Here is a 26,703-nt window from a genome sequence, read left to right as displayed (position 1 = left end):
CACTCCCTTTCCCTCACCCTAACCATCACCATCACCCACTCCCCTTCCCTCACCCACTCCCTTTCCCTCACCCTAACCATCACCCTTTCCCTTTCCCTCACCCTAACCATCACCCACTCCCTCACCCTCACCCTAACCATCACCCACTCCCTCACCCTAACCATCACCCACTCCCACTCCCTCACCTTAACCATCACCCACTCCCTCACCCTCACCCTAACCATCACCCACTCCCTTTCCCTCACCCTAACCATCACCCACTTCCTCACCCTCACCCTAACCATCACCCACTCCCTCACCCTCACCCTAACCTTTCTAATCGACCTGGCCCGGGTATCCTGGAAGGACATTGACCTCATCCCGTCAGTTGAGGATGTCTGGTCATTCTTTAAAAGTAACTTCCTCACCATTTTAGATAGGCATACTCCGTTCAAAAAATGCAGAACTAAGAACAGATACAGCCCTTGGTTCACTCCAGACCTGACTGCCCTCGACCAGCACAAAAACATCCTGTGGCGGACTGCAATAGCATCGAATAGTCCCTGCGATATGCAACTGTTCAGGGAAGTCAGGAACCAATACACACAGTCAGTCAGGAAAGCTAAGGCCAGCTTCTTCAGGCAGAAGTTTGCATCCTGTAGCTCCAACTCCAAAAAGTTCTGGGACACTGTGAAGTCCATGGAGAACAAGAGCACCTCCTCCCAGCTGCCCACTGCACTGAGGCTAGGTAACACGGTCACCACCGATAAATCCATGATTATCGAAAACTTCAACAAGCATTTCTCAACGGCTGGCCATGCCTTCCGCCTGGCTACTCCAACCTCGGCCAACAGCTCCGCCCCCCCCCGCAGCTACTCGCCCAAGCCTCTCCAGGTTCTCCTTTACCCAAATCCAGATAGCAGATGTTCTGAAAGAGCTGCAGAACCTGGACCCGTACAAATCAGCTGGGCTTGACAATCTGGACCCTCTATTTCTGAAACTATCCGCCGCCATTGTCGCAACCCCTATTACCAGCCTGTTCAACCTCTCTTTCATATCGTCTGAGATCCCCAAGGATTGGAAAGCTGCCGCAGTCATCCCCCTCTTCGAAGGGGGAGACACCCTGGACCCAAACTGTTACAGACCTATATCCATTCTGCCCTGCCTATCTAAGGTCTTCGAAAGCCAAGTCAACAAACAGGTCACTGACCATCTCGAATCCCACCGTACCTTCTCCGCTGTGCAATCTGGTTTCCGAGCCGGTCACGGGTGCACCTCAGCCACGCTCAAGGTACTAAATGATATCATAACCGCCATCGATAAAAGACAGTACTGTGCAGCCGTCTTCATCGACCTTGCCAAGGCTTTCGACTCTGTCAATCACCATATTCTTATCGGCAGACTCAGTAGCCTCGGTTTTTTCGGATGACTGCCTTGCCTGGTTCACCAATTACTTTGCAGACAGAGTTCAGTGTGTCAAATCGGAGGGCATGCTGTCCGGTCCTCTGGCAGTCTCTATGGGGGTGCCACAGGGTTCAATTCTTTTCTCTGTATATATCAATGATGTTGCTCTTGCTGCGGGCGATTCCCTGATCCACCTCTACGCAGACGACACCATTCTATATACTTCCGGCCCGTCCTTGGACACTGTGCTATCTAACCTCCAAACGAGCTTCAATGCCATACAACACTCCTTCCGTGGCCTCCAACTGCTCTTAAACGCTAGTAAAACCAAATGCATGCTTTTCAACCATTCGCTGCCTGCACCCGCACGCCTGACCAGCATCACCACCCTGGATGGTTCCGACCTTGAATATGTGGACATCTATAAGTACCTAGGTGTCTGGCAAGACTGTAAACTCTCCTTCCAGACTCATATCAAACATCTCCAATCGAAAATCAAATCAAGAGTCGGCTTTCTATTCCGCAACAAAGCCTCCTTCACTCATGCCGCCAAACTTACCCTAGTAAAACTGACTATCCTACCGATCCTCGACTTTGGCGATGTCATCTACAAAATTGCTTCCAACACTCTACTCAGCAAACTGGATGCAGTTTATCACAGTGCCATCCGTTTTGTCACTAAAGCACCTTATACCACCCACCACTGCGACTTGTATGCCCTAGTCGGCTGGCCCTCGCTACATATTCGTCGCCAGACCCCCACTGGCTCCAGGCCATCTACAAGTCCATGCTAGGTAAAGCTCCGCCTTATCTCAGTTCACTGGTCACGATGGCAACACCCATCCGTAGCACGCGCTCCAGCAGGTGTATCTCACTGATCATCCCTAAAGCCAACACCTCATTTGGCCGCCTTTCGTTCCAGTACTCTGCTGCCTGTGACTGGAACGAATTGCAAAAATCGCTGAAGTTGGAGACTTTTATCTCCCTCACCAACTTCAAACATCTGCTATCTGAGCAGCTAACCGATCGCTGCAGCTGTACATAGTCTATTGGTAAATAGCCCACCCATTTTCACCTACCTCATCCCCATACTGTTTTTATTTATTTACTTTTCTGCTCTTTTGCACACCAATATCTCTACCTGTACATGACCATCTGATCATTTATCACTCCAGTGTTAATCTGCAAAATTGTAATTATTTGCCTACCTCCTCATGCCTTTTGCACACAATGTATATAGACTCTCTTTTTTTTTCTCTACTGTGTTATTGACTTGTTAATTGTTTACTCCATGTGTAACTCTGTTGTCTGTTCACACTGCTATGCTTTATCTTGGCCAGGTCGCAGTTGTAAATGAGAACTTGTTCTCAACTAGCCTACCTGGTTAAATAAAGGTGAAATAAATAAAAAATAAAAAACCATCACCCACTCCCTCACCCTCACCCTAACCATCACCATCACCCACTCCCTTTTCCTTTCCCCAACCCTAACCATCACCCACTCCCTCACCCTAACCCTAACCATCACCCACTCCCTTTCCCTCACCCTAACCATCACCCACTCCCACTCCCTCACCCTCACCCTCACCATGTCCCTCACCCCCCATCACCCCCATCCCGCCAGCTCACCCTGGTGCGTAGTGTCCTCTGTGTTCAGGCTTGATGTGGTCCTGCTGCTGCTGGTGGTTCTGCTGGTGGTTGTGTTGCCCCAGGCAGGGGTAGTTGTTGTGTCTCAGCAGGCCCAGGGGTGGGGGGTAGGGGGTTTGGCAGGGCTGGGGGTGGGAGTGGGGGTTTCCCTGACGGAGGAGGATAGGGGGGTTCACGCCACACTGCAAACCACCCCCAGAAGAGGAAACTCCAGCTTGGGGTGATGAGTAAGAGTTAGGCCCTGGGGCACCGCTATGGACCTCAGAAAAACAGCTGGGGAAACACAGAGGAGAATATATATATATATTATATATTTACATATTTTACATTTTGATCATTTAGCTGCCGTTCTTATCCAGACAGTCATTCATCTAAAAGTAGCTAGGTCAGACAACCATGTGATTGTGTTCATTAATATTAGTTCAACTGGAAATGTCCCTAGAATAGCATGTTATGAATTGGTTATTGTGTGTTGAGGTGGGTTGTGTTTATCAGGGCACTCAATTGAAAACATATTAAAGCGTTTTGCAACGGAAAACAAAAACCTATGTTTCTTGTTGGACAAATCCCTTTTTCAGCACATCCCCCCCCCCCCCCCATTTGGCACCTAATAACCGCTACCCTGGTTAGACATGTTGTTTGGTCGCATTGATAAGCTGGTCACAGATCTGTTTGTGTTGTAGCTAACTCCGGTGGTTGTTTGGCATGACAATGACAGACAACACAGACAGGTGCGGTTCATTAGGCACCAAAAGGATGAAAACTGACTGAAACAGCGAGGGAATACCTGGACCTGTCCAATAAGAAAAACCCAATTTACGTTTTCAATTACAAAACACTTTATACCGTTTCCCGGGAGCCACTCACATGTCAGTGCTGTCGTCCTCCTTACTGATGTAGTCCTCCAGAATACTGGTGTCAATGTTCGCTGGCTCCAAGGAGCTGGTAATATCATGACCTACAGAGAGAGAGGAGGAGGGGGGGGAGTAGAAAAGAGAGAGAATGTGTTGTACATCAGTTGTACCACCTGAGTGAACTAGACCATAGAGAGTGATGCTGGATTCTGTTTCACTGTTTGGGAATGCTAAGACCAAGACTATGGCCATCTGGATCTTATGTCTGAGTCCAGACAGGATGGGTTGGTGTTGGGTTCAGACAGGATGGGTTGGTGTTGGGTTCCGACAGGATGGGTTTAGACAGGATGGGTATAGACAGGATGGGTTGGTGTTGGGTCCAGACAGGATGGGTTGGTGTTGACAGATCATCTGACAGTTGGGTTCAGACAGGATGGGCTGGTGTTGGGTCCAGACAGGATGGGTTGGTGTTGGGTTCAGACAGGATGGGTCCAGACAGGATGGGTTGGTGTTGGGTTCAGACAGGGTGGGCTGGTGTTGGGTTCAGACAGGGTGGGCTGGTGTTGGGTTCAGACAGGGTGGGTTGGTGTTGGGTTCAGACAGGGTGGGCTGGTGTTGAGTCCCGACAGAATGGGTTGGTGTTGGGTTCAGACAGGATGGGCTGGTGTTGACAGGTCATCTGACAGTTGGATTCAGACAGGATGGGCTGGTGTTGGGTTCAGACAGGATGGGTTAGTGTTGGGTTCAGACAGGGTGGGTTGGTGTTGGGTTCAGACAGGATGGGTTAGTGTTGAGTTCAGACAGGATGGGTTAGTGTTGGGTTCAGACAGGATGGGTTAGTGTTGGGTTCAGACAGGGTGGGTTGGTGTTGAGTCCAGACAGGATGGGTTGGTGTTGGGTTCAGACAGGATGGGTTAGTGTTGTGTTCAGACAGGATGGGTTGGTGTTGGGTTCAGACAGGATGGGTTGGTGTTGTGTTCAGACAGGATGGGTTGGTGTTGAGTCCAGACAGGATGGGTTAGTGTTGTGTTCAGACAGGATGGGTTGGTGTTGACAGGTCATCTGACAGCTGGGTTCAGATGAGTCAGTTCTTTAGTTTACCTCGCTACATTGTTCTTCATGTTCCCTTTCTTTTCTGCAAAAAAACAACTACTTTCTCTAATGATAAATACATCTAAAGTACTAATTCTGACATGTCCATTTCAACCAATAGTAAGTATACTACGAAGATTCCTCCTCCTCGTCGTCGTCCTCCTCCTCATCAACAACCAGTCAGTAGCCTATACATTGTGCTAGTCTATTGGGTGCACCAGCAATGGTTTTTAGCTTGGTTTAAGTGTTGGCGTGTGAAATAATTCATCCCTCTATTCTCTCACCCATCTCAACCTCACTCCATCCAGGGACGTGGGACCGTACTCACCCCATCTCAGGCAAAGCTCCTCGAATCCACGTGACTCTACCCCATAATCCTCAGAAACACCAGCATGTAGAGTACACAGACACTATTTTACTTAAACTATTTCTACAGGGGATTTCAACAACAAAGCGAGTGAGTGTGACAAAGGTGAAGAAGGGGTGAATGAGGTTAGGTAGAGAGGGGTCAGAAAGAGGTATACAGTGGGTGGGCCATGGTTAGACAACTTGTCTCTCTCTCTCTCTCTCGAAAGATGAAGCTGCTACTCAGTTCGGAATGTCAAAAATGTCTGTGTTAGTGTCGCTTTCTCTCTCTTCGCCCTCTGTCTTCAAACCCCTTGCTATTTAAAATCTCACTTGATCAGCACTCAGCCACCTCTGAATTCCTCTCGTTGCTCTCTGCCGCTCATTCAGTGGTCTTTCCCCCATCTTTAGAAGCAGCCATGTCTCGTCCGTATCGTCCCCTGTGCGTGGTGGTATAGTTTCATAGAAATGTACAGAGTGCTGTTGTTTATCTCTCATACAGCTGGATCACATCAGCATGTGTTTGATGACAGCAAGATGGGAGTGTAAAAACAATTAGAGATTATAGATGGAGTGTCTTCAGATGAAAAGTTCTTTGGCAATTCTTGTTAGGACAAGGTTCATGAATACATGCCAGAGCCAAGGGGGGGAGGATGAGAAGGACCGAATGAGAGGAGGAGGAGCAGGAGAAGAGGGGGAGAGGAAGAGGAAAGGAGGAAGAGGATGGTTTTCACTTAAATAAAGACCAGATGTGCACCCTGCCCAAACTGGCAGTAAATTCAGACTGGCAGGCCTGATAACGAAGAGGGAGTGGGGTGGTTGGAGACAGACAGGGGATACAGAAGGAGAGAGAGAGAGAGAGAGAGAGAGAGAGAGAGAGAGAGAGGAGAGAGAGGAGAGAGAGATGTAGGAATGGGAGCCATTGGGAATGGAAGTGATAAACAAAAAAAAGCTCTGAAACTAAAATGAGTAACTGCACATTGTAGATGATAGATAAAATGAAAGATGTGAACACAGGGGATTAGAAGAAGAGAACCGAATCCAAAGAGAGCACTACATAAATCCAGACGCTACTCATGCGTTGATATTGTGTCCGAATTAGCAGTAAATCACTAGTTATTATCGGAGTTTGAAAGTGTGGCTACTAGAGTGGTGTCCGTGTAACGGATGTGAAACGGCTAGCTTAGTTAGCGGTGGTGCGCGCTAAATAGTGTTTCAATCTGTGACGTCACTTGCTCTGAGACCTTGAAGTAGTGGTTCCCCTTTGGTCTGCAAGGGCTTTTGTGGAGCGATGGGTAACGATGCTTGGTGGGTGACTGTTGTTGATGTGTGCAGAGGGTCCCTGGTTCGCGCCCGGGTATGGGGCGAGGGGACGGTCTAAAGTTATACTGTTACTCCTCTAAATTAGGACTTCCATTTTATTTTGCTTGCGCCGTAGTCACACAAAATGTCGTCAATTTTGGTTGTCTGTGTGATAATGTAACTTCCAGTATAGGGGCAGTAAATCACTAGGACATGTTGAAACAGTAGGGTTACTAGATAGGGCTGTGAGATGCATATCCCTGGCTCCACTCTATGTCCAGCTGTGTCCCGACAGGGAACAACGCTATGATTGTCAGGACAACCGCTATACAGACAGACTGCCCTTTTCAGATTATGGGGGGGGGGGGGGGGGGGGTTGGTCAGGGACCAGTGTGCTATGCCAGTGTTTCAATGCATCAGTTGTCCATCATGTAATAATATCCCCTTCTGGAGATGACAGAGTTTCACTGGGTGTGTTCATCAATATATCTAATGTCTGTCTGTTGATCTAATGTCTGTCTGTTGATCTAATGTCTTGTCTATTGATCTAATGTCTGTCGGTTGATCTAATGTCTGTTCTCTGTTGATCTAAAGTCTGTCTGTTGATCGAATGTCTGTCTGTTGATCGAATGTCTGTTCTCTGCTGATTTTTCTAGCCATCTTTCTCCTGCAGCAGGACAGTAACCAATGACAACCATTTTAAGAGTCTGTGATATGACTTGACTGGGGATGGAACCCCCAACCTTCCGATCTCAGGATGGACTTGAACCACATGACCACTGAATTAGTTCCAATCCCATTGTATGAGAGAATACAATTCTAACTGAATGACCGTCCAGAACACATCATCAGTGCAGCAGACTACAGTACTGCACAGTATAATGTATTAACACTGCCTGCTCTGTAGAAGCACATGATTTCATTTGTGTGTGTGTGTGTGTGTGTGTGTGTGTGTGTGTGTGTGTGTGTGTGTGTGTGTGTGTGTGTGTGTGTGTGTGTGTGTGTGTGTGTGTGTGTGTACCTTAATAAATGTTAATAATTCATCACATTCCCAGCAGCACAAATTTCATACTATGATCATCAGACTGTCAATATGACACACACAGTTTCAACCATTATCACTACACTGTTATCACCATACTGTTGTCACCCTACTGTCATCACTATACTGTCATCACTATACTGTCATCACCATACTGTCACCACTATACTGTCATCCCTATACTGTTATCACTATACTGTTATCACCATACTGTTGTCACCCCACTGTCATCACTATACTGTCATCACCATACTGCCATCACCATACTGTTATCACCATACTGTCATCACTATACTGTCATCACCATACGGTCATCACTAAACTGTCATCCCCATACTGTCATCACCATACTGTCATCACCATACTGTTATCCCTATACTGTTATCACTATACTGTCAACACCATACTGTCAACACCATACTGTCATCACTATACTGTCATCACTGTACTGTCATCACTATACTGTCATCACCATACTGTTGTCACCCCACTGTCATCACTATACTGTCATCACCATACTGCCATCACCATACTGTTATCACCATACTGTCATCACTATACTGTCATCACCATACTGTCATCACCATACTGTCATCACTATACTGTCATCCCCATACTGTCATCACCATACTGTCATCACCATACTGTTATCCCTATACTGTTATCACTATACTGTCAACACCATACTGTCAACACCATACTGTCATCACCATACTGTCATCACTGTACTGTCATCACTATACTGTCAACACCATACTGTCATCACCATACTGTCATCACCACACTGTCAACATCACACTGTCAACATCATACTGTCATCACTATACTGTCATCACCATACAACAACCAAAGACTAGCCTGACTTAGTTATTCATCTGTATCACACTGGCCTGGGCTTTGCTCCAAAGTAATTTTAACATTTACATTTTTTATTTAACCTTTATGTGCGTGTGGTTGGTCAGGGACCAGTGTGCTATGCCATACTGTCATCACTATACTGTCATCACCATACTGTCATCACCATACTGTCATCACTATACTGTCATCCCCATACTGTCATCACCATACTGTCATCACCATACTGTTATCCCTATACTGTTATCACTATACTGTCAACACCATACTGTCAACACCATACTGTCATCACCATACTGTCATCACTGTACTGTCATCACTATACTGTCAACACCATACTGTCATCACCATACTGTCATCACCACACTGTCAACATCACACTGTCAACATCATACTGTCATCACTATACTGTCATCACCATACAACAACCAAAGACTAGCCTGACTTAGTTATTCATCTGTATCACACTGGCCTGGGCTTTGCTCCAAAGTAATTTTAACATTTACATTTTTTAAATGAACCTTTATTTAACTAGGCAAATCAGTTAAGAACAAATTCTTATTTACAATGACGGCATACACCATCCAAACCAGGACGACGCTGGGCCAATTGTACACCGCCCCTATGGGACTCCCAACCACAGTCGGTTGTGATACAGCCTGGATTCGAACCAGGGTCTGTAGTGAGCTGAGCTTTTAAAATACTTTTTGTATGTATATATTTTTTTAAACAAGTTACATGAATTATATTGAGAAACCGGACGCTCTGAATGGTTGGAGCATGAGTAAACTATAGTCCTTCATCAGATGTAATGTCTGACTCAACGGAAACTGTTCCCTGAATCTCAGCTTCCTCGTTCTCCACTCAACTTGTCCCACAACCCGAGTCACAATAGAAAAACAAAATTAAAAAACACAAATAACAACAAAATGACTGACACGTGTAAACAAACATGATTGACATGAGGAAACCCCTCTAACAGACACAGAGACAGACACACATGAGGAAACCCCTCTAACAGACACAGAGACAGACACACATGAGGAAACCCCTCTAACAGACAGAGAGACAGACACACAGATGTATTTTTAAAAGAGATAGACAGAGAGAGACAGAGATAGTCAGAGAGACAGAGATAAACAGAGAGACAGTCAGAGACAGACACACAGAGATAGACAGAGAGAGACAGTCAGAGAGACAGACACACAGAGAGAGACAGTCAGAGAGACAGACACACAGAGATAGACAGAGAGAGAGACAGTCAGAGAGACATACACACAGATATAGACAGAGAGAGACAGTCAGAGAGACAGAGAGAGAGACACACAGATATAGACAGAGAGAGACAGTCAGAGAGACAGAGACAGTCAGAGAGACAGAGAGAGACAGTCAGAGACAGACACACAGAGAGAGACAGAGATAGTAAGAGAGACAGAGAGAGACAGTCAGAGAGACAGACATAGTCAGAGAGACAGAGATAGTCAGAGAGACAGAGACAGTCAGAGAGACAGAGACAGTCAGAGAGACAGAGATAGTCAGAGAGACAGAGATAGTCAGAGAGACAGAGACAGTCAGAGAGACAGAGACAGTCAGAGAGACAGAGACAGTCAGAGAGACAGAGATAGTCAGAGAGACAGAGACAGTCAGAGAGACAGAGATAGTCAGAGAGACAGAGATAGTCAGAGAGACAGAGATAGTCAGAGAGACAGAGATAGTCAGAGGGCAGTGTACTGTACCTGCGCGCAGCCAAAGCATGTTGAAGATGAGAGGGAGCACCTGAACCAAAATATGAGAAGATAAAATCCCTCTCTATTTTTCATATGATTCTTTCCCTACAGCTGTCGTGGTAACGCTCTCTGTTTTTCTCCTGAGACCTCCCTGAGAGTCGCAATTTGGGTTTACAAATGTGAGTGGGACTGTGTGTGTGTGTGTGTGTGTGTGTGTGTGTGTGTGTGTGTATGTGTGTGTGTGTGTGTGTGTGTGTGTGTGTGTGTGTGTGTGTGTGTGTGTGTGTGTGTGTGTGTGTGTGTGTGTGTGTGTGTGTGTGTGTTGTAATGGGGATTACTCCCCAGTCCAGTCATGAGACAGGGCTGTACCAGTTCGCCACACACAGCACCTGGCACCCTGGGCTGGCCGACCTGGCTCCAAGGATTAGGAGAGGGAGAGAGGGAACGAGAGAGACAGAGAGAAAGAGAGTGAAGAGAGAGTAGGGAATGAAAGAAAGGTAGAGACAGTATGCCATTGACATGGGGGGGTTCAGAGGAGGGGAGGGGTGAAGAGTACGATAACGATAGTACTCTGATAATTACACTCCATGCAGTTTGGCTTCAGAGCGAAACACTCCACAGAAACGGCCAACTGCTTTCATCTGGAAAATGTGAAGTCCAAGATGGACAAAGGGGGTGCTGTTGGGGCTGTGTTTCTGGACCTAAGGAAGGCTTTTGATACTGTTAACCATGAGATTCTCATCACAAAATTGTCCAAGTTCAACTTTTCCCCTGATGCCTTGAGATGGATGAAATCATACCTTGAAGGCAGAACTCAGTGTGTCAGAGTGAGCAATGAGCTGTCGCCCACTCGTAGCTATGATGTGGGCGTGCCCCAAGGGTCAATACTGGGGCCCCTCCTGTTCAGCCTGTACATTAATGATCTGCCTTCTGTCCGTAATGGGTCTGAAGTTCAAATGTATGCAGATGATACAGTGATATATGTGCATGCAAAGAGCAAACAACAAGCTGCACAAGAACTCACTACTGTAATGGTCCAGGTTACAAAGTGGCTCAGTGACTCGTGTTTGCATCTCAATGTGAAAAAAACTGTTTGCATGTTCTTCACAAAGAGGGCAACAGATGCAACTGAGCCAGATGTCTATGTGTCAGGGGAGAAGCTCCAGGTGGTATCCGATTTTAAGTACCTTGGCATCATACTTGATTCCAACCTGAAAAAGGTAATTCAAATAACCAAATTCAACCTAGCTAATTTCCGATTTATACGAAATTGTTTGACTACAGAGGTAGCAGAACTGTACTTCAAATCTATGATACTCCCCCACTTAACATACTGCTTGACTAGTTGGGCCCAAGCTTGCTGTACAACATTAAAACCTATTCAGTCTGTCTACAAACAGGCTCTCAAAGTGCTTGATAGGAAGCCCAATAGCCATCATCATTGTCACATCCTTAGAAAGCATGAGCTCTTGAGTTGGGAAAATCTTGTGCAATACACCGACGCATGTCTTGTATTCAAGATCCTCAATGGCCTGGCTCCCCTTCCACTCAATATTTTTGTTAAACAGAAAACCCAGACATATGGCAGCAGATCCACAAGGTCTGCCATGAGAGGTGACTGTATAGTTCCCCTAAGGAAAAGCACCTTTAGTAAATCTGCATTCTCTGTGAGAGCTTCCCATGTCTGGAATACACTGCCATCAGACACACATAACTGCACCACATATCACACTTTCACAAAATGCTTGAAGACATCGCTAAAGGTCAATCAGATTTGTGAACATGGTCCCTAGCTGTGTGTTGCCGCTCTCCATGTTGTCTGTTGTCTGTAGCTTGTGAGGTGTGGAAACACTTTTGTTGCTTTTATGAATTTTGTCTTGCTGCTTTTTGTTTTATGTTGCTCTGTCTGTATGCTACGTCTTGCTTGTCCTATGTTGCTCTGTCTGTATGCTACGTCTTGCTTGTCCTATGTTGCTCTGTCTGTATGCTACGTCTTGCTTGTCCTATGTTGCTCTGTCTGTATGCTATGTCTTGCTTGTCCTATGTTGCTCTGTCTGTATGCTATGTCTTGCTTGTCCTATGTTGCTCTGTCTGTATGCTATGTCTTGCTTGTCCTATGTTGCTCTGTCTGTATGCTATGTCTTGCTTGTCCTATGTTGCTCTGTCTGTATGCTATGTCTTGCTTGTTTTATGTTGCTCTGTCTGTATGCTACGTCTTGCTTGTCCTATGTTGCTCTGTCTGTATGCTATGTCTTGCTTGTCCTATGTTGCTATGTCTTGCTTGTTCTATGTTGCTATTGTCTATATTGTAATTGTTTTTAATAACCTGCCCAGGGACTGCGGTTGAAAATTAGCCGGCTGGCTAAAACCGGCACTTTTACTGAAATGTTGATTAATGTGCACTGTCCCTGTAAAAATAAAAATAAACTCAAACTCAACTCAAACTCAATACTCTGATAGTACTCTACGATAGTACTCTGATAGTACTCTACTATAGTACTCTACGATAGTACTCTGATAGTACTCTACTATAGTACTCTACGATAGTACTCTGCGATAGTACTATGATAGTACTCTACGATAGTACTCTGATAGTACTCTACTATAGGTGTCTATGATAGTACTCTACGATAGTACTCTACAATAGTACTCTGATAGTACTCTACGATAGTACGATATGATAGTACTCTATGATAGTACTCTATGATAGTATGCTACAAAAGTACTCTATGATAGTACTCTACGGTAGTACTCTATGATAGTACTTTACGGTAGTACTCTACGATAGTACTCTATGGTAGTACTCTACGATAGTACTCTACGATAGTACTCTATGATAGTACTCTACGGTAGTACTCTACGGTAGTACTCTATGATAGTACTTTACAGTAGTACTCTATGATAGTACTCTACGATAGTTCTCTATGATAGTACTTTACAGTAGTACTCTACGATAGTACTCTATGATAGTACTCTACGGTAGTACTCTACGATAGTACTCTACGGTAGTACTCTACGGTAGTACTCTACGGTAGTACTCTACGATAGTACTCTAGGATAGTACTTTAGTATTCCAATACTGGTCAAGACCTACGAGCTCTATGCATAAAGAGCAATATGTCCAACAGTATCCTAATTCCTTCACACATCATCCCTAAAAAGTAACATAATGACGCAACAAACATTTGTAGACCAGAGAGATTACTGTAGACCAGAGAGATTACTGTAGATCAGAGAGATTACTGTAGACCAGAGAGGTTACTGTAGACCAGAGAGATTACTGTAGACCAGAGAGGTTACTGTAGACCAGAGAGATTACTGTAGACCAGAGAGATTACTGTAGACCAGAGAGGTTACTGTAGACCAGAGAGGTTACTGTAGACCAGAGAGATTACTGTAGACCAGAGAGATTACTGTAGACCAGAGAGGTTACTGTAGACCAGAGAGATTACTGTAGACCAGAGAGGTTACTGTAGACCAGAGAGATTACTGTAGACCAGAGAGATTACTGTAGACCAGAGAGAATACTGTAGACCAGAGAGATTACTGTAGACCAGAGAGATTACTGTGCCCAGTAGTACTGACATGTTACATGATCGGAAAGCTGTAAAGGTGGAAAATAAAACAACATCTGTGAGCTTGGTAAGCCTGGCTGGTCCTAAACAATGCATTCCTCTAGCGGCCATACACAGACCAGCAGTAAACCACGAACCATGAGACTCTGAGCCAAACTACTGCCCGCACTACATTACACTACACTAACCTTCCACCCTCTAGCTCTCAGGGCCTGGAGAATGAGCTGCCCTGAATCACGGCAAGAGGTGTATTTAATGAGAGGTGTATGGAAAGAGAGGTGTATTTAATGAGAGGTGTATTTAACAAGAGATGTATTTAACGAGAGGTCTATTTTGCGTTACCAGTATTGTCATCGTCATAAAATGGTCCAACAGGTCTCACCATTCAAGTCTTTTCTCATTATAGTATATATGTCACTACGTACCTGAGTCCAGTCAGTGAGACTCATTATAATATATCTGTCACTACGTACCTGAGTCCAGTCAGTGAGACTCATTATAATATATATGTCACTACGTACCTGAGTCCAGTCAGTGAGACTCATTATAATACATCTGTCACTACGTACCTGAGTCCAGTCAGTGAGACTCATTATAATATATATGTCACTACGTACCTGAGTCCAGTCAGTGAGACTCATTATAATATATCTGTCACTACGTACCTGAGTCCAGTCAGTGAGACTCATTATAATATATCTGTCACTACGTACCTGAGTCCAGTCAGTGAGACTCATTATAATATATCTGTCACTACGTACCTGAGTCCAGTCAGTGAGACTCATGATAATATATCTGTCACTACGTACCTGAGTCCAGTCAGTGAGACTCATTATAATATATCTGTCACTACGTACCTGAGTCCAGTCAGTGAGACTCATTATAATATATCTGTCACTACGTACCTGAGTCCAGTCAGTGAGACTCATTATAATATATCTGTCACTACGTACCTGAGTCCAGTCAGTGAGACTCATGATAATATATCTGTCACTACGTACCTGAGTCCAGTCAGTGAGACTCATGATAATATATCTGTCACTACATACCTGAGTCCAGTCAGTGAGACTCATGATAATATATCTGTCACTACGTACCTGAGTCCAGTCAGTGAGACTCATGATAATATATCTGTCACTACGTACCTGAGTCCAGTCAGTGAGACTCATTATAATATATCTGTCACTACGTACCTGAGTCCAGTCAGTGAGACTCATGATAATATATCTGTCACTACATACCCGAGTCCATTCAGTGAGACTCATGATAATATATCACTACTTACACTACTGCTTACATACATCTTCAGGTCACAGGAAAGGTCACAGGAAAGGTCACTGAGCACATAGTTCACTAAACCACAACCTCTCTCACACACACACACAGACACACACCACTATATCGCCAAAACAATTTATATTCTATTCTATTCCAGACTGTTAGAGACTGAGCTTCTCCAGATTGATGTTGGAGTCTATCAGGTTCTCCAGACTGATGTCAGAAACTGAGGTTCTCCAGACTATTGAAGACTGTGAGGTTCTCCAGACTGTTGGAGACTGTGAGGTTCTCCAGACTAATGTTAGCGACTGTGGTTCTCCAGACTATTGAAGACTGTGAGGTTCTCCAGACTGTTGGAGACTGTGAGGTTCTCCAAACTGTTGGAGACTATGTGGTTCTCCAAACTGATGTTAGAGACTATGAGGTTCTCCAGACTAATGTTAGCGACTGTGGTTCTCCAGACTATTGACAACTGTGAGGTTCTCCAGACTGTTGGAGACTGTAGGGTTCTCCAGACTGTTGGAGACTGTGAGGTTCTCCAAACTGATGTTGGAGACTGTGTGGTTCTCCAGACTGATGGAGACTGTGTGGTTCTCCAGACTGTTGGAGACTGAGGTTCTCCAGACTGATGTTTGAGACTGTGAGGATCTCCAGACTGATGGAGACTGTGAGGTTCTCCAGACTGTTGGAGACTGAGGTTCTCCAGACTGATGTTTGAGACTGTGAGGATCTCCAGACTATTGGAGACTGAGGTTCTCCAGACTGATGTTAGAGACTGAGTTTCTCCAGACAAATCTGCTGATACTATCCAGTGGTGTTGTGTGTGTGTGTGTGTGTGTGTGTGTGTGTGTGTGTGTGTGTGTGTGTGTGTGTGTGTGTGTGTGTGTGTGTGTGTGTGTGTGTGTGTGTGTGTAGAGGAGAGAGACAGTTAGAGGAGAGAGACAGATAGAGGAGAGAGAGTAGAGAGAAAGAGGTGGTGTTCTTGTTTTTAGGTTTTCACTCTGTGTCTGGGCTATCTCAACCCCTCAACTCACCTTTCCTCACCCCCTCTCCTGTCTGCCTTCACCCCTCTTTACCCCCTCTCCCCCACGACCCTCATCCCTCCTCAGCCCTCACCCTGTCTGCTCATTGTCACAGTATTGGAGTTAGAAACAGACGGACGGACAGACAGGCAGGCGGACGGGCGGACGGGCGGACGGACAGACAGACAGACAGCAAGCACAGGGAACAAGGGAAGTTTAAAGGCCTGGGAGGAGAAAACCCACCGTAGTCTTAGTCTCACCTCTTAGTGTTTTAACAGCCATCACCAGGGTAATGTTATGGCAGGAATGTTCACTGTGCATTAGTGTATACACATCTGTCTCACTAATCTTAACCATCGTTCATTTCACAGAGGTTGCGGTGGTTACAACTGAACCCTTTACACTCCTGGGGATTGGCCTATATGGGATATGAAATATGGAAAGCATATCCATAACCATGGTAGCAATTGAAAGGGAACAGTTTGGAGATTAGTGTGAAATGTATTAGACCAAAGGTGAATACAGTTTACCTGACACAAGCCTGAATCCAAACCTCACAACTGTTGATTTTATGTGAATTATACTGTATTTTTCGACACATTTGTTGATAATAAAAATCTGAAAATCCTCTAGATACTTTCAGTAACATGATCAGAATATTCCTGGAAAACGTGGGGTAGGTGCAACAAAAGAGCAGAAAAGTGTTTGAGTGAGAGGACTAGAGAATGGGACAGGGGGGTACCTAGTCAGTTGCACAACTAAATGCATTCAACCGAAATGTGTCTTCCACATTTAACCCAACCCCTCTGATTCAGAGAGGTGTGGGGGGGCTGCCTTAATCAACGGCATCGCGCCCAAGAAACAGTTGTTGTTTAGGGTGTTAACTGCCCGGCTCAAGGTCAGAACGGCAGATTTTTCCACCTTATCGGCTCTGGGATTCGAACCAGCGGTTAGTGACCCAACGCTACGCTGCCTGCCACACCCTACTAATAGGAGTCTCCAAGTGGCCACACACACCTCTCCAAAGTGTCCACAGTTCCTATGTCATTTCCATGCACTTTTATGACTCTAAGAAGAGTGTTCAACTATACGGTTGTTTTGTAGGTCTCCTAGCTGTAGCTGTGCCGCTGAGGAACAAGAACAAGCACACTTCTAGTTGTTTGGTTTGTAACACCATCCTGTATCCACACCATCACACAATTTACTGTCGTTCTTTACGCAATCCAGAAACGGTCCGTTATAAATCACAATCTGGGTCAGGAGGCAAAGAGAGACACTGTAGCTGGTCCCTAATAGGCTAACTAACCTATTAGGGACCAGCTACAGTGTACTAACCTATTAGGGACCAGCTACAGTGTATTAACCTATTAGGGACCAGCTACAGTGTATTAGTACACTGTAGCTGGTCCCTAATAGGTTAGTACACTGTAGCTGGTCCCTAATAGGTTAGTACACTGTAGCTGGTCCCTAATAGGTTAGTACACTGTAGCTGGTCCCTAATAGGTTAGTACACTGTAGCTGGTCCCTAATAGGTTAGTACACTGTAGCTGGTCCCTAATAGGTTAGTACACTGTAGCTGGTCCCTAATAGGTTAGTACACTGTAGCTGGTCCCTAATAGGTTAGTACACTGTAGCTGGTCCCTAATAGGTTAGTACACTGTAGCTGGTCCCTAATAGGTTAGTACACTGTCAAAAGTTATTTCAACTAATTAATATTGAGTTGCTAGTTTCACAGCCTTTTTAAATTAATTTTATTTTGCTCAACTTTTCGGTCAAAGTGTTACCTGAACTTACAATTTTTAATTGTCCAAAACTTAGTTCCAACATGAAAAAATGTAGGCCAACATTCAGTCAACTTAAAATGTTTTGCTCAATTGGTTCCATATGTTTATTCAACTAGAAATGATTATTATTTACCTTTAAAAGGCTGTGGAACTAGTCACACACACAGTTCTTTTAACATATGTTTCCAACATACCTATTTGACACAAGATGACATACATGATGACATTGTTCATTTATACATGAATTATTATTCAATTCATGTCCTCACCTGGGATTTGAACTCACAACGCCATGTATGTGTGTCAATTATCATTGTGTGTAAACTAGCTTCACAGGTATTTTTTTTTTAAAGGTAAGACGCCAAAATAATAATCATTTTTAGTTCAATTATCATATGAGACAAATTGAGCAAACACATTTTCTTATGTTGGAGCTAAGTTTGGGCCAACTAAAAATGCTACAGTCAGGTAATTTATCTTAATGTGGCATTCAACTCCCCCCTCCTTGTTTCCTCAGAACTCATAATTATCTCCATCTTCCAACTCCTACAACTTATCATCCTCACTTCTTGTTTTGGTTTTATCTTTCTATTTCAAAGTTATTTGTGGGATGCCAATAATTCATCTTCAAGAGCCTTTTTTCCCTATAGCCTTAGGGGCCAAATCAAGGGTCAAAGGTCCCAAGAACATTCTTATCTAGGCTACAATCAATACTCTCTCTTCTTCATGTTTAAACTATCAGCTCTGATAATAACCTGTCCAGGGACCGCAGTTGTAAATAAGCCAGCTAGCTAAAACTGGGACAATGTAATGTTGATTAATGTGCATTGTCCCTGTAAAAACTAAACTCAATAAAAATCAAGTCGAGAAAGTCATCCATGATCACTGCTGAACATAAAGTAACTACATTATAGTACATACACACTGTAGTAACCATAGCTACGAGTATATACAGCATTATCATTACCCTTGGCTATATGATATTGGGAGAACCCTAGCTACAACACACTGTACTAACCATAGCTACGAGTATATACAGTATAAAGCATTATAATTACCCTTGGCTATATGATATATAATATTGGGAGAACATTTTTAAGCGAGAATGAGAAGAACAACCATCTCAAATGTATTCCACACATGTTATCTTTTGATAAGAATATTCCAAACCAGGTGTGTGCGTTCTGGTGACAAGGGTGCGATTCATTAAGGTGCAACCCGGGCCCTTATTTCGTTTCCAACGCACATTTAAATGTAAACACAACCCCATAGGCATAGCCTATATTATACATAAATGTTTATTGTTCTTACCTTCAAAAAATCTCTGTAACGCTTCGGTTTCATCAACCACGTCCATCCTAGCGGGTCCCACTATGAAGCTCCATTAACGACACCCTCCGTATGAGTACGGCCGAAACAGTTGCCGTTATATATCGGGTCAACTCACAGATACATCCCGTAGTCCGGACCAGCGGTGTGTCTAAATGTCTCTGCCTTTTGGCAACTATAGTCCTAATGTGGAATTATCATCTCAGATACATCCACTCTTCGGGAAGAAGAGAGATTCCTACCCGGTTGCAACAGCTAATACCTGACAAACGTATTCCAGTCCCCTATAAATAGGCTCATATTCGATAAACGCGTCAACGCTTCCAAAAATAGCGTTGTTAAACACAACAACTATCCACATAAGAGACAACAGGAAGCATTATTTCTTCATTCAGTGGTGGCCCTAATGAGAAATAGCCATAGGAAAGTAGCACAACGGGAAATTCCTGGTTGGAAAACTATCCATCCATCATTATCAATTGTCCCAGAGTAATTATTCGATTTTGTTCGATTTTTCTTTTATATATTTCGTTGTCTCATTGATATTAGCGATATATACCGAAGTTGGATTCCTCGGGGAAACTTTTACGATAGGTAATGTCTAGCACTGGATTTCCTCGGCTCCTTGTAGATGCCCTCCCCTAACGTCGTCTCCTGCCCTCTCTGGATGACCTACCACAGAGCCAGCCCACTGGGCACGGACGTCAGTTCAGTTTGGATTTACATTTGATTGAGTCGTCAAGTAACGAAACTTTTAACATAAATCTAATGACATTGTGAAATATTTTGTAGATTTTTTTTATTTTATTTGACCTATATTTAACTATTTAAAGATGTTTTATTTATTATGATTTTTTTTTTCGATGACGGCCTAGGAACAGAACACATGCCATTATGTTGATGAGTTTTGCAAATCGATTTCGTTTTCCACGTTGATTCAACTACATCACCACATAGATTTTTGTTGGACTGCATTGAGTGTGTGTGTGTGTGTGTTTGCGTGCGTGTGTGTGTGTGTGTGTGTGCGTGTGTGTGTGTGTGCGTGTGTGTTGGACTGGAAAGAAAAGAGGTGTATTAAATCCTCCATGGGTGATGGATGTGATTCCTACATTGTCATGACATCATTAGCTCAGCTATAGTAGCCTACTGTCGACTAACCACTTTCCTATTTGACACGTCATTATGTGCTTACAAGTAGGGCACATGAAATGCTAGCTATTATATAAGTGACAACAAATGTGCTTTTAATTTGTTGCAATATGAAATAAATATAACATAGGATATTTGTAATGATGGTCATAATAAGAAATCTGTCCATAGGCCAACGTATGCTCATACAGTCCAAGGTGACTTGGCCGTGGTCTCAGGTTGACCCCAATAGGACTAATGCCTTCTCCTGCTAGTTGTCTTACCACTGTAGTCAGGTTTGGGGTCAATTCCAATAAATTCCAATGCTTTTCAATTATGAAATTGTGGAATGGGAATGTGGCAAACTTTCTGAACTGACTGGAATTGAAATAGAATTGACCTCAACTCTGATTGTAGTTATGCCTTTCATTTCATTCATAGAATATATACCATAAACTGGCCTCTCGCTTGCAATTATGTTCATATTTTGGCAAATTAGTTTCATCTAATAATATTTGCATACGAAGTAATCTTCCCAGATGTGCCAGCTGGCTAAACCTGGCACATGTATTGTTGAATACTGGAAAAACTGCCACATGTATTGTTGAATACTGGAAAACCAGGCACATGTATTGTTGAATACTGGAAAACCAGGCACATGTATTGTTGAATACTGGAAAACCAGGCACATGTATTGTTGAATACTGGAAAACCTGGCACATGTATTGTTGAATACTGGAAAACCAGGCACATGTATTGTTGAATACTGGAAAACCAGGCACATGTATTGTTGAATACTGGAAAACCAGGCACATGTATTGTTGAATACTGGAAAACCAGGCACATGTATTGTTGAATACTGGAAAAACTAAATGTAATAAAGTGAAGTAAAACAATTCTGAATATTTGTCTTTGAAAATACAAACTCTAAATAATGTACAATTCCTGATAGTTACAGGCATGGATGTTTCTTTTTTCTTCACTGACAGTGTCCAACAGATCTGTATGTACTAGAGTCAATGAAGACTCTAAACTATGTGAACAGTACAGATCAGTATCTACTAGAGTCAATGAAGACTCTAAACTACGTGTACAGTACAGATCAGTATCTACTAGAGTCAATGAAGACTCTAAACTATGTGTACAGTACAGATCAGTATCTACTAGAGTCAATGAAGACTCTAAACTACGTGTACAGTACAGATCAGTATCTACTAGAGTCAATGAAGACTCTAAACTATGTGTACAGTACAGATCAGTATCTACTAGAGTCAATGAAGACTCTAAACTACGTGAACAGTACAGATCAGTATCTACTAGAGTCAATGAAGACTCTAAACTACGTGTACAGTACAGATCAGTATCTACTAGAGTCAATGAAGACTCTAAACTACGTGTACAGTACAGATAAGTATCTACTAGAGTCAATGAAGACTCTAAACTATGTGTACAGTACAGATCAGTATCTACTAGAGTCAATGAAGACTCTAAACTACGTGTACAGTACAGATCAGTATCTACTAGAGTCAATGAAGACTCTAAACTATGTGTACAGTACAGATCAGTATCTACTAGAGTCAATGAAGACTCTAAACTATGTGTACAGTACAGATCAGTATCTACTAGAGTCAATGAAGACTCTAAACTACGTGTACAGTACAGATCAGTATCTATTGGAGTCAATGAAGACTCTAAACTACGTGTACAGTACAGATCAGTATCTACTAGAGTCAATGAAGACTCTAAACTACGTGAACAGTACAGATCAGTATCTACTAGAGTCAATGAAGACTCTAAACTACGTGTACAGTACAGATCAGTATCTACTAGAGTCAATGAAGACTCTAAACTACGTGTACAGTACAGATAAGTATCTACTGGAGTCAATGAAGACTCTAAACTACGTGTACAGTACAGAACAGTATCTACTAGAGTCAATGAAGTCTCTAAACTACGTGTACAGTACAGATCAGTATCTACTAGAGTCAATGAAGACTCTAAACTATGTGTACAGTACAGATCAGTATATACTAGAGTCAATGAAGACTCTAAACTACGTGTACAGTACAGATCAGTATCTACTAGAGTCAATGAAGACTCTAAACTACGTGTACAGTACAGATCAGTATCTACTAGAGTCAATGAAGTCTCTAAACTACGTGTACAGTACAGATCAGTATCTACTGGAGTCAATGAAGACTCTAAACTACGTGTACAGTACAGATCAGTATCTACTGGAGTCAATGAAGACTCTAAACTACATGTACAGTACAGATCAGTACCTACTAGTGTCTGGCGCAGGAGCAGAAGGCAGACATTTTACGACCCCAACCGATTATCATTTTTTGTTAGTTCATCTGCATTGTTTGTAACTCAGTTTTTAAACTATTTTTGTACATAATGATGCAGCTACCGTCACTTATGACCAACAATAACTTCTAGACATCAGGACTGCAATTACTCACCACGGACTAGCAGAATCCTTTTTCTTCTTTCACGACTCTGATGAGCCCGAGAATATACGTCTCTCACGGGAACAGGCTCCGAACCCAGTGATCTGCTTGAAGAGGATGCAGAGAAATAGAGGCCGGAAGGCAGCTGCCTTCTGAGGAGTAGGAGGCAATCGAATAAACCGCCACTCCCCTCAATTCTGCTCGCAAACATGCAATCTTTGGACAATAAAATGGACGAGTTATTGGGAAGATTAAACTACCGACGGGACATTAAAAACTGTGACATCTTGTGCTTCACAGAGTCGTGGCAGTACGACGACAATATCAACATAGAGCTGGCTGGTTATACGATGTACCGGCAGGACAGAACAGTGGCGGTCTATGTATTTTTATAAACAAAAGTTGGTGCACGATATCTAAGGAAGTCTCAAGCCATTGCTCGCCTGAGGTAGAGTTTCTCATGATAAGCTGCAGACCACATTACCTACCGAGAGAGTTTTCATCTGTATTCTTTGTAGCTGTTTACATACCACCACAGTCAGAGGCTGGCACTAAGATAGCATTGAATGAGCTGTATTCCACCATAAGCAAACAAGAGAACACTCACCCAGAGGCGGCGCTCCTAGTAGCCGGGGACTTTAATGCAGGGAAACTTAAATCAGTTTTACCTAATTTCTGTCAACATGTTACATGTGCAACCAAGATTAAAGCAGGAAGTACCAGTGACTAGATCAATAAAAAAGTGGTCAGATGAAGCAGATGCTAAGCTACAGGACTGTTTTGCTAGCACAGACTGGAATATGTTCCAGGATTCCTCCAATGGCATTGAGGAGTACACCACATCAGTCACTGGCTTCATCAATAAGTGCATCGATGACGTTTGTCCCCACAGTGACTGTACATACATACCCCAACCAGAAACCATGGATTACAGGCAGCATCTGTACTGAGCTGAAGGCTAGAGCTGCCGCTTTCAAGGAGCGGGACTCTAAACCGGAAGCTTATAAGAAATCCCCTATGCCCTCCGACGAACCAACAAACAGGCAAAGCTTCAATACAGGACTAAGATCGAGTCGTACTACACTGGCTCTGATGCTCGTCGGATGTGGCAGGGCTTGTAAACCCTGACAGACCACAAAGGGAAGCACAGCCGAGAGCTGCCCAGTGACACGAGCCTACAGTCGAGCTAAACTACTTCTATGCTCGCTTTGAGGCAAATAACACTGAAACATGCATGAGAGAACCAGCTGTTCCGGAAGACTGTGTGATCACTCTTTCCGCAGCCGATGTGAGTAAGACCTTTAAACAGGTCAACATTCACAAGGCCGAAGGCCCAGACGGATTACCAGGACATGTACTGTGAGCATGCGCTGACCAACTAGCAAGTGTCTTCACTGACATTTTCAACCTCTCCCTGTCTGAGTCTGTAATACAAACATGTTTTAAGCAGACCACCATAGTGTGCCCAAGAACACTAAGGTAACCTGCCTAAATGACTCCCGACCCGTAGCATTCACGTCTGTAGCCATGAAGTGCTTTGAAAGGCTGGTCATTGCTCACATCAACACCATCATCCCAGAAACCCTAGAGCCACTCCAATTCGCATACCGCCCCAGCAGATCCACAGATGATGCAGTCCCTATTGCACTCCACACTGCCCTTTCCCACCTTGACAAAAGGAACACCTATGTGAGAATGCTGTTCATTGACTACAGCTCAGCTTTCAACACCATAGTGCCCTCAAAGCTCAACAATAAGCTAAGGACCCTGGGACTAAACACCTCCCTCTGCAACTGAATCCTGGACTTTCTGACGGGCCGCCCCCAGGTGTTAAGGGTAGGTAACAACACATCTGTCACGCTGATCCTCAACACAGGGGCCCCTCAGGGGAGTGTACTCAGCCCCCTCCTGTACTCCCTGTTCACTCATGACTGCACGGTCAGGCACGACTCCGACACCATCATTAAGTTTGCAGATGACACAACAGTGGTAGGCCTGATCACCAACAACGATGAGATAGCCTATAGGGAGGAGGTCAGAGACCTGGCCATGTGGTGCCAGGACAACAACTTCTCCCTCAACGTGATCAAGACTAGAGAGATGCTTGTGGACTACAGGAAAAAGAGGACTGAGCATGCCCCCATTCTCATCAACGGGAACGGGGCTGCAGTGGAGCAGGTTGAGAGCTTCAAGTTCCTTGGTGTCCACATCACCAACAAACTAACATGGTCCAAGCACACCATGACAGTCATGAAGAAGGTACGACAAAACCTATTCCTCCTCAGGAGACTGAAAAGATTTGGCATGTGTCCTCAGATCCTCATAAGGTTCTACAGCTGCAACACTGGTTGCATCACTGCCTGGTATGGCAACTGCTCAGCTTCTAACCGCAAGGGCACTACAAAGGGTAGTATCTAGAGGCCCCTACAGTATCTACAGCCCCCTACAGTATCTATAGCCCCCTACAGCATCTACAGCCCCCTACGGGCATACAACCCCTACAGTATCTACAGCCCCCTACAGTATCTACAGCCCCCTACAGTATCTATAGCCCCGTACAGTATCTACAGCCCCCTACAGTATCTACAGCCCCCTACAGCATCTACAGCCCCCTACGGGCATACAGCCCCTTATAGTATCTACAGCTCCCTACAGTATCTACAGCCCCCTACAGCATCTACAGCCCCCTACAGTATCTACAGCCCCCTACAGTATTTACAGCTCTTTATAGTATCTACAGCCCCCTACGGGCATACAGCCCCCTACAGTATCTACAGCCCCTTATAGTATCTACAGCCCCCTACAGTACCTACAGCCCCTTATAGTATCTACAGCCCCCTACAGTATCTACAGCCCCCTACAGTATCTACAGCCCCTTATAGCATCTACAGCCCCTTATAGCATCTACAGCCCCTTATAGTATCTACAGCCCCCTACAGTATCTACAGCCCCCTACAGTATCTACAGCCCCTTATAGCATCTACAGCCCCCTACAGCATCTACAGCCCCTTATAGTATCTACAGCCCCCTACAGTATCTACAGCCCCTTATAGCATCTACAGTCCCTTATAGTATCTACAGCCCCTTAAAGCATCTACAGCCCCCTACAGCATCTACAGCCCCCTACAGTATCTACAGCCCCCTACAGTATCTACAGCCCGCTACAGTATCTACAGCCCCTTATAGCATCTACAGCCCCTTATAGTATCTACAGCCCCTTATAGCATCTACAGCCCCCTACAGCATCTACAGCCCCCTACAGTATCTACAGCCCCCTACAGTATCTACAGCCCCTTATAGTATCTACAGCCCCCTACAGCATCTACAGCCCCCTACAGTATCTACAGTCCCCTACAGTATCTACAGCCCCCTACAGTATCTACAGCCCCCTACAGTATCTACAGCCCCTTATAGGATCTACAGCCCCCTACAGTATCTACAGCCCCTTATAGTATCTACAGCCCCCTACAGCATCTACAGCCCCCTACAGTATCTACAGTCCCCTACAGTATCTACAGCCCCCTACAGTATCTACAGCCCCCTACAGTATCTACAGCCCCTTATAGCATCTACAGCCCCCTACAGCATCTACAGCCCCTTATAGTATCTACAGCCCCCTACAGTATCTACAGCCCCTTATAGTATCTACAGCCCCCTACAGTATCTACAGCCCCTTATAGTATCTACAGCCCCTACAGTATCTACAGCCCCTTATAGTATCTACAGCCCCCTACAGTATCTACAGCCCCTTATAGTATCTACAGCCCCTTACAGTATCTACAGCCCCCTACAGTATCTACAGCCCCCTACAGTATCTACAGCCCCTTATAGCATCTACAGCCCCCTACAGCATCTACAGCCCCTTATAGGATCTACAGCCCCCTACAG

The 26,703-nt window shown here is 44.3% G+C and overlaps 1 protein-coding gene across 3 annotated transcripts in view; it reads right to left on the bottom strand.

Annotated features, from left to right (window-relative positions):
• Positions 1-19,865, bottom strand: part of myrf (myelin regulatory factor) — a 72,364-nt gene extending 52,499 nt beyond the window's left edge. For all 3 annotated transcript variants that reach the window (XM_031802111.1, XM_031802112.1, XM_031802113.1), the window contains exons 1-3: positions 19,217-19,865; positions 3,897-3,987; positions 3,012-3,302 (exon numbers count right to left, since the gene is read on the bottom strand). In XM_031802111.1, the coding sequence (XP_031657971.1) occupies positions 3,012-3,302; positions 3,897-3,987; positions 19,217-19,262 (428 nt within the window). In that variant the 5' untranslated portion in view covers positions 19,263-19,865. The remainder of the gene's footprint in view (positions 1-3,011; positions 3,303-3,896; positions 3,988-19,216) is intronic.
• Positions 19,866-26,703: the final 6,838 nt, after the last annotated feature.

The sequence above is a fragment of the Oncorhynchus kisutch genome, linkage group LG22 (assembly GCF_002021735.2).
Source record: "Oncorhynchus kisutch isolate 150728-3 linkage group LG22, Okis_V2, whole genome shotgun sequence".
Lineage (NCBI taxonomy): Eukaryota > Metazoa > Chordata > Actinopteri > Salmoniformes > Salmonidae > Oncorhynchus > Oncorhynchus kisutch.
This window is presented reverse-complemented; position numbering and strand designations above follow the sequence as displayed.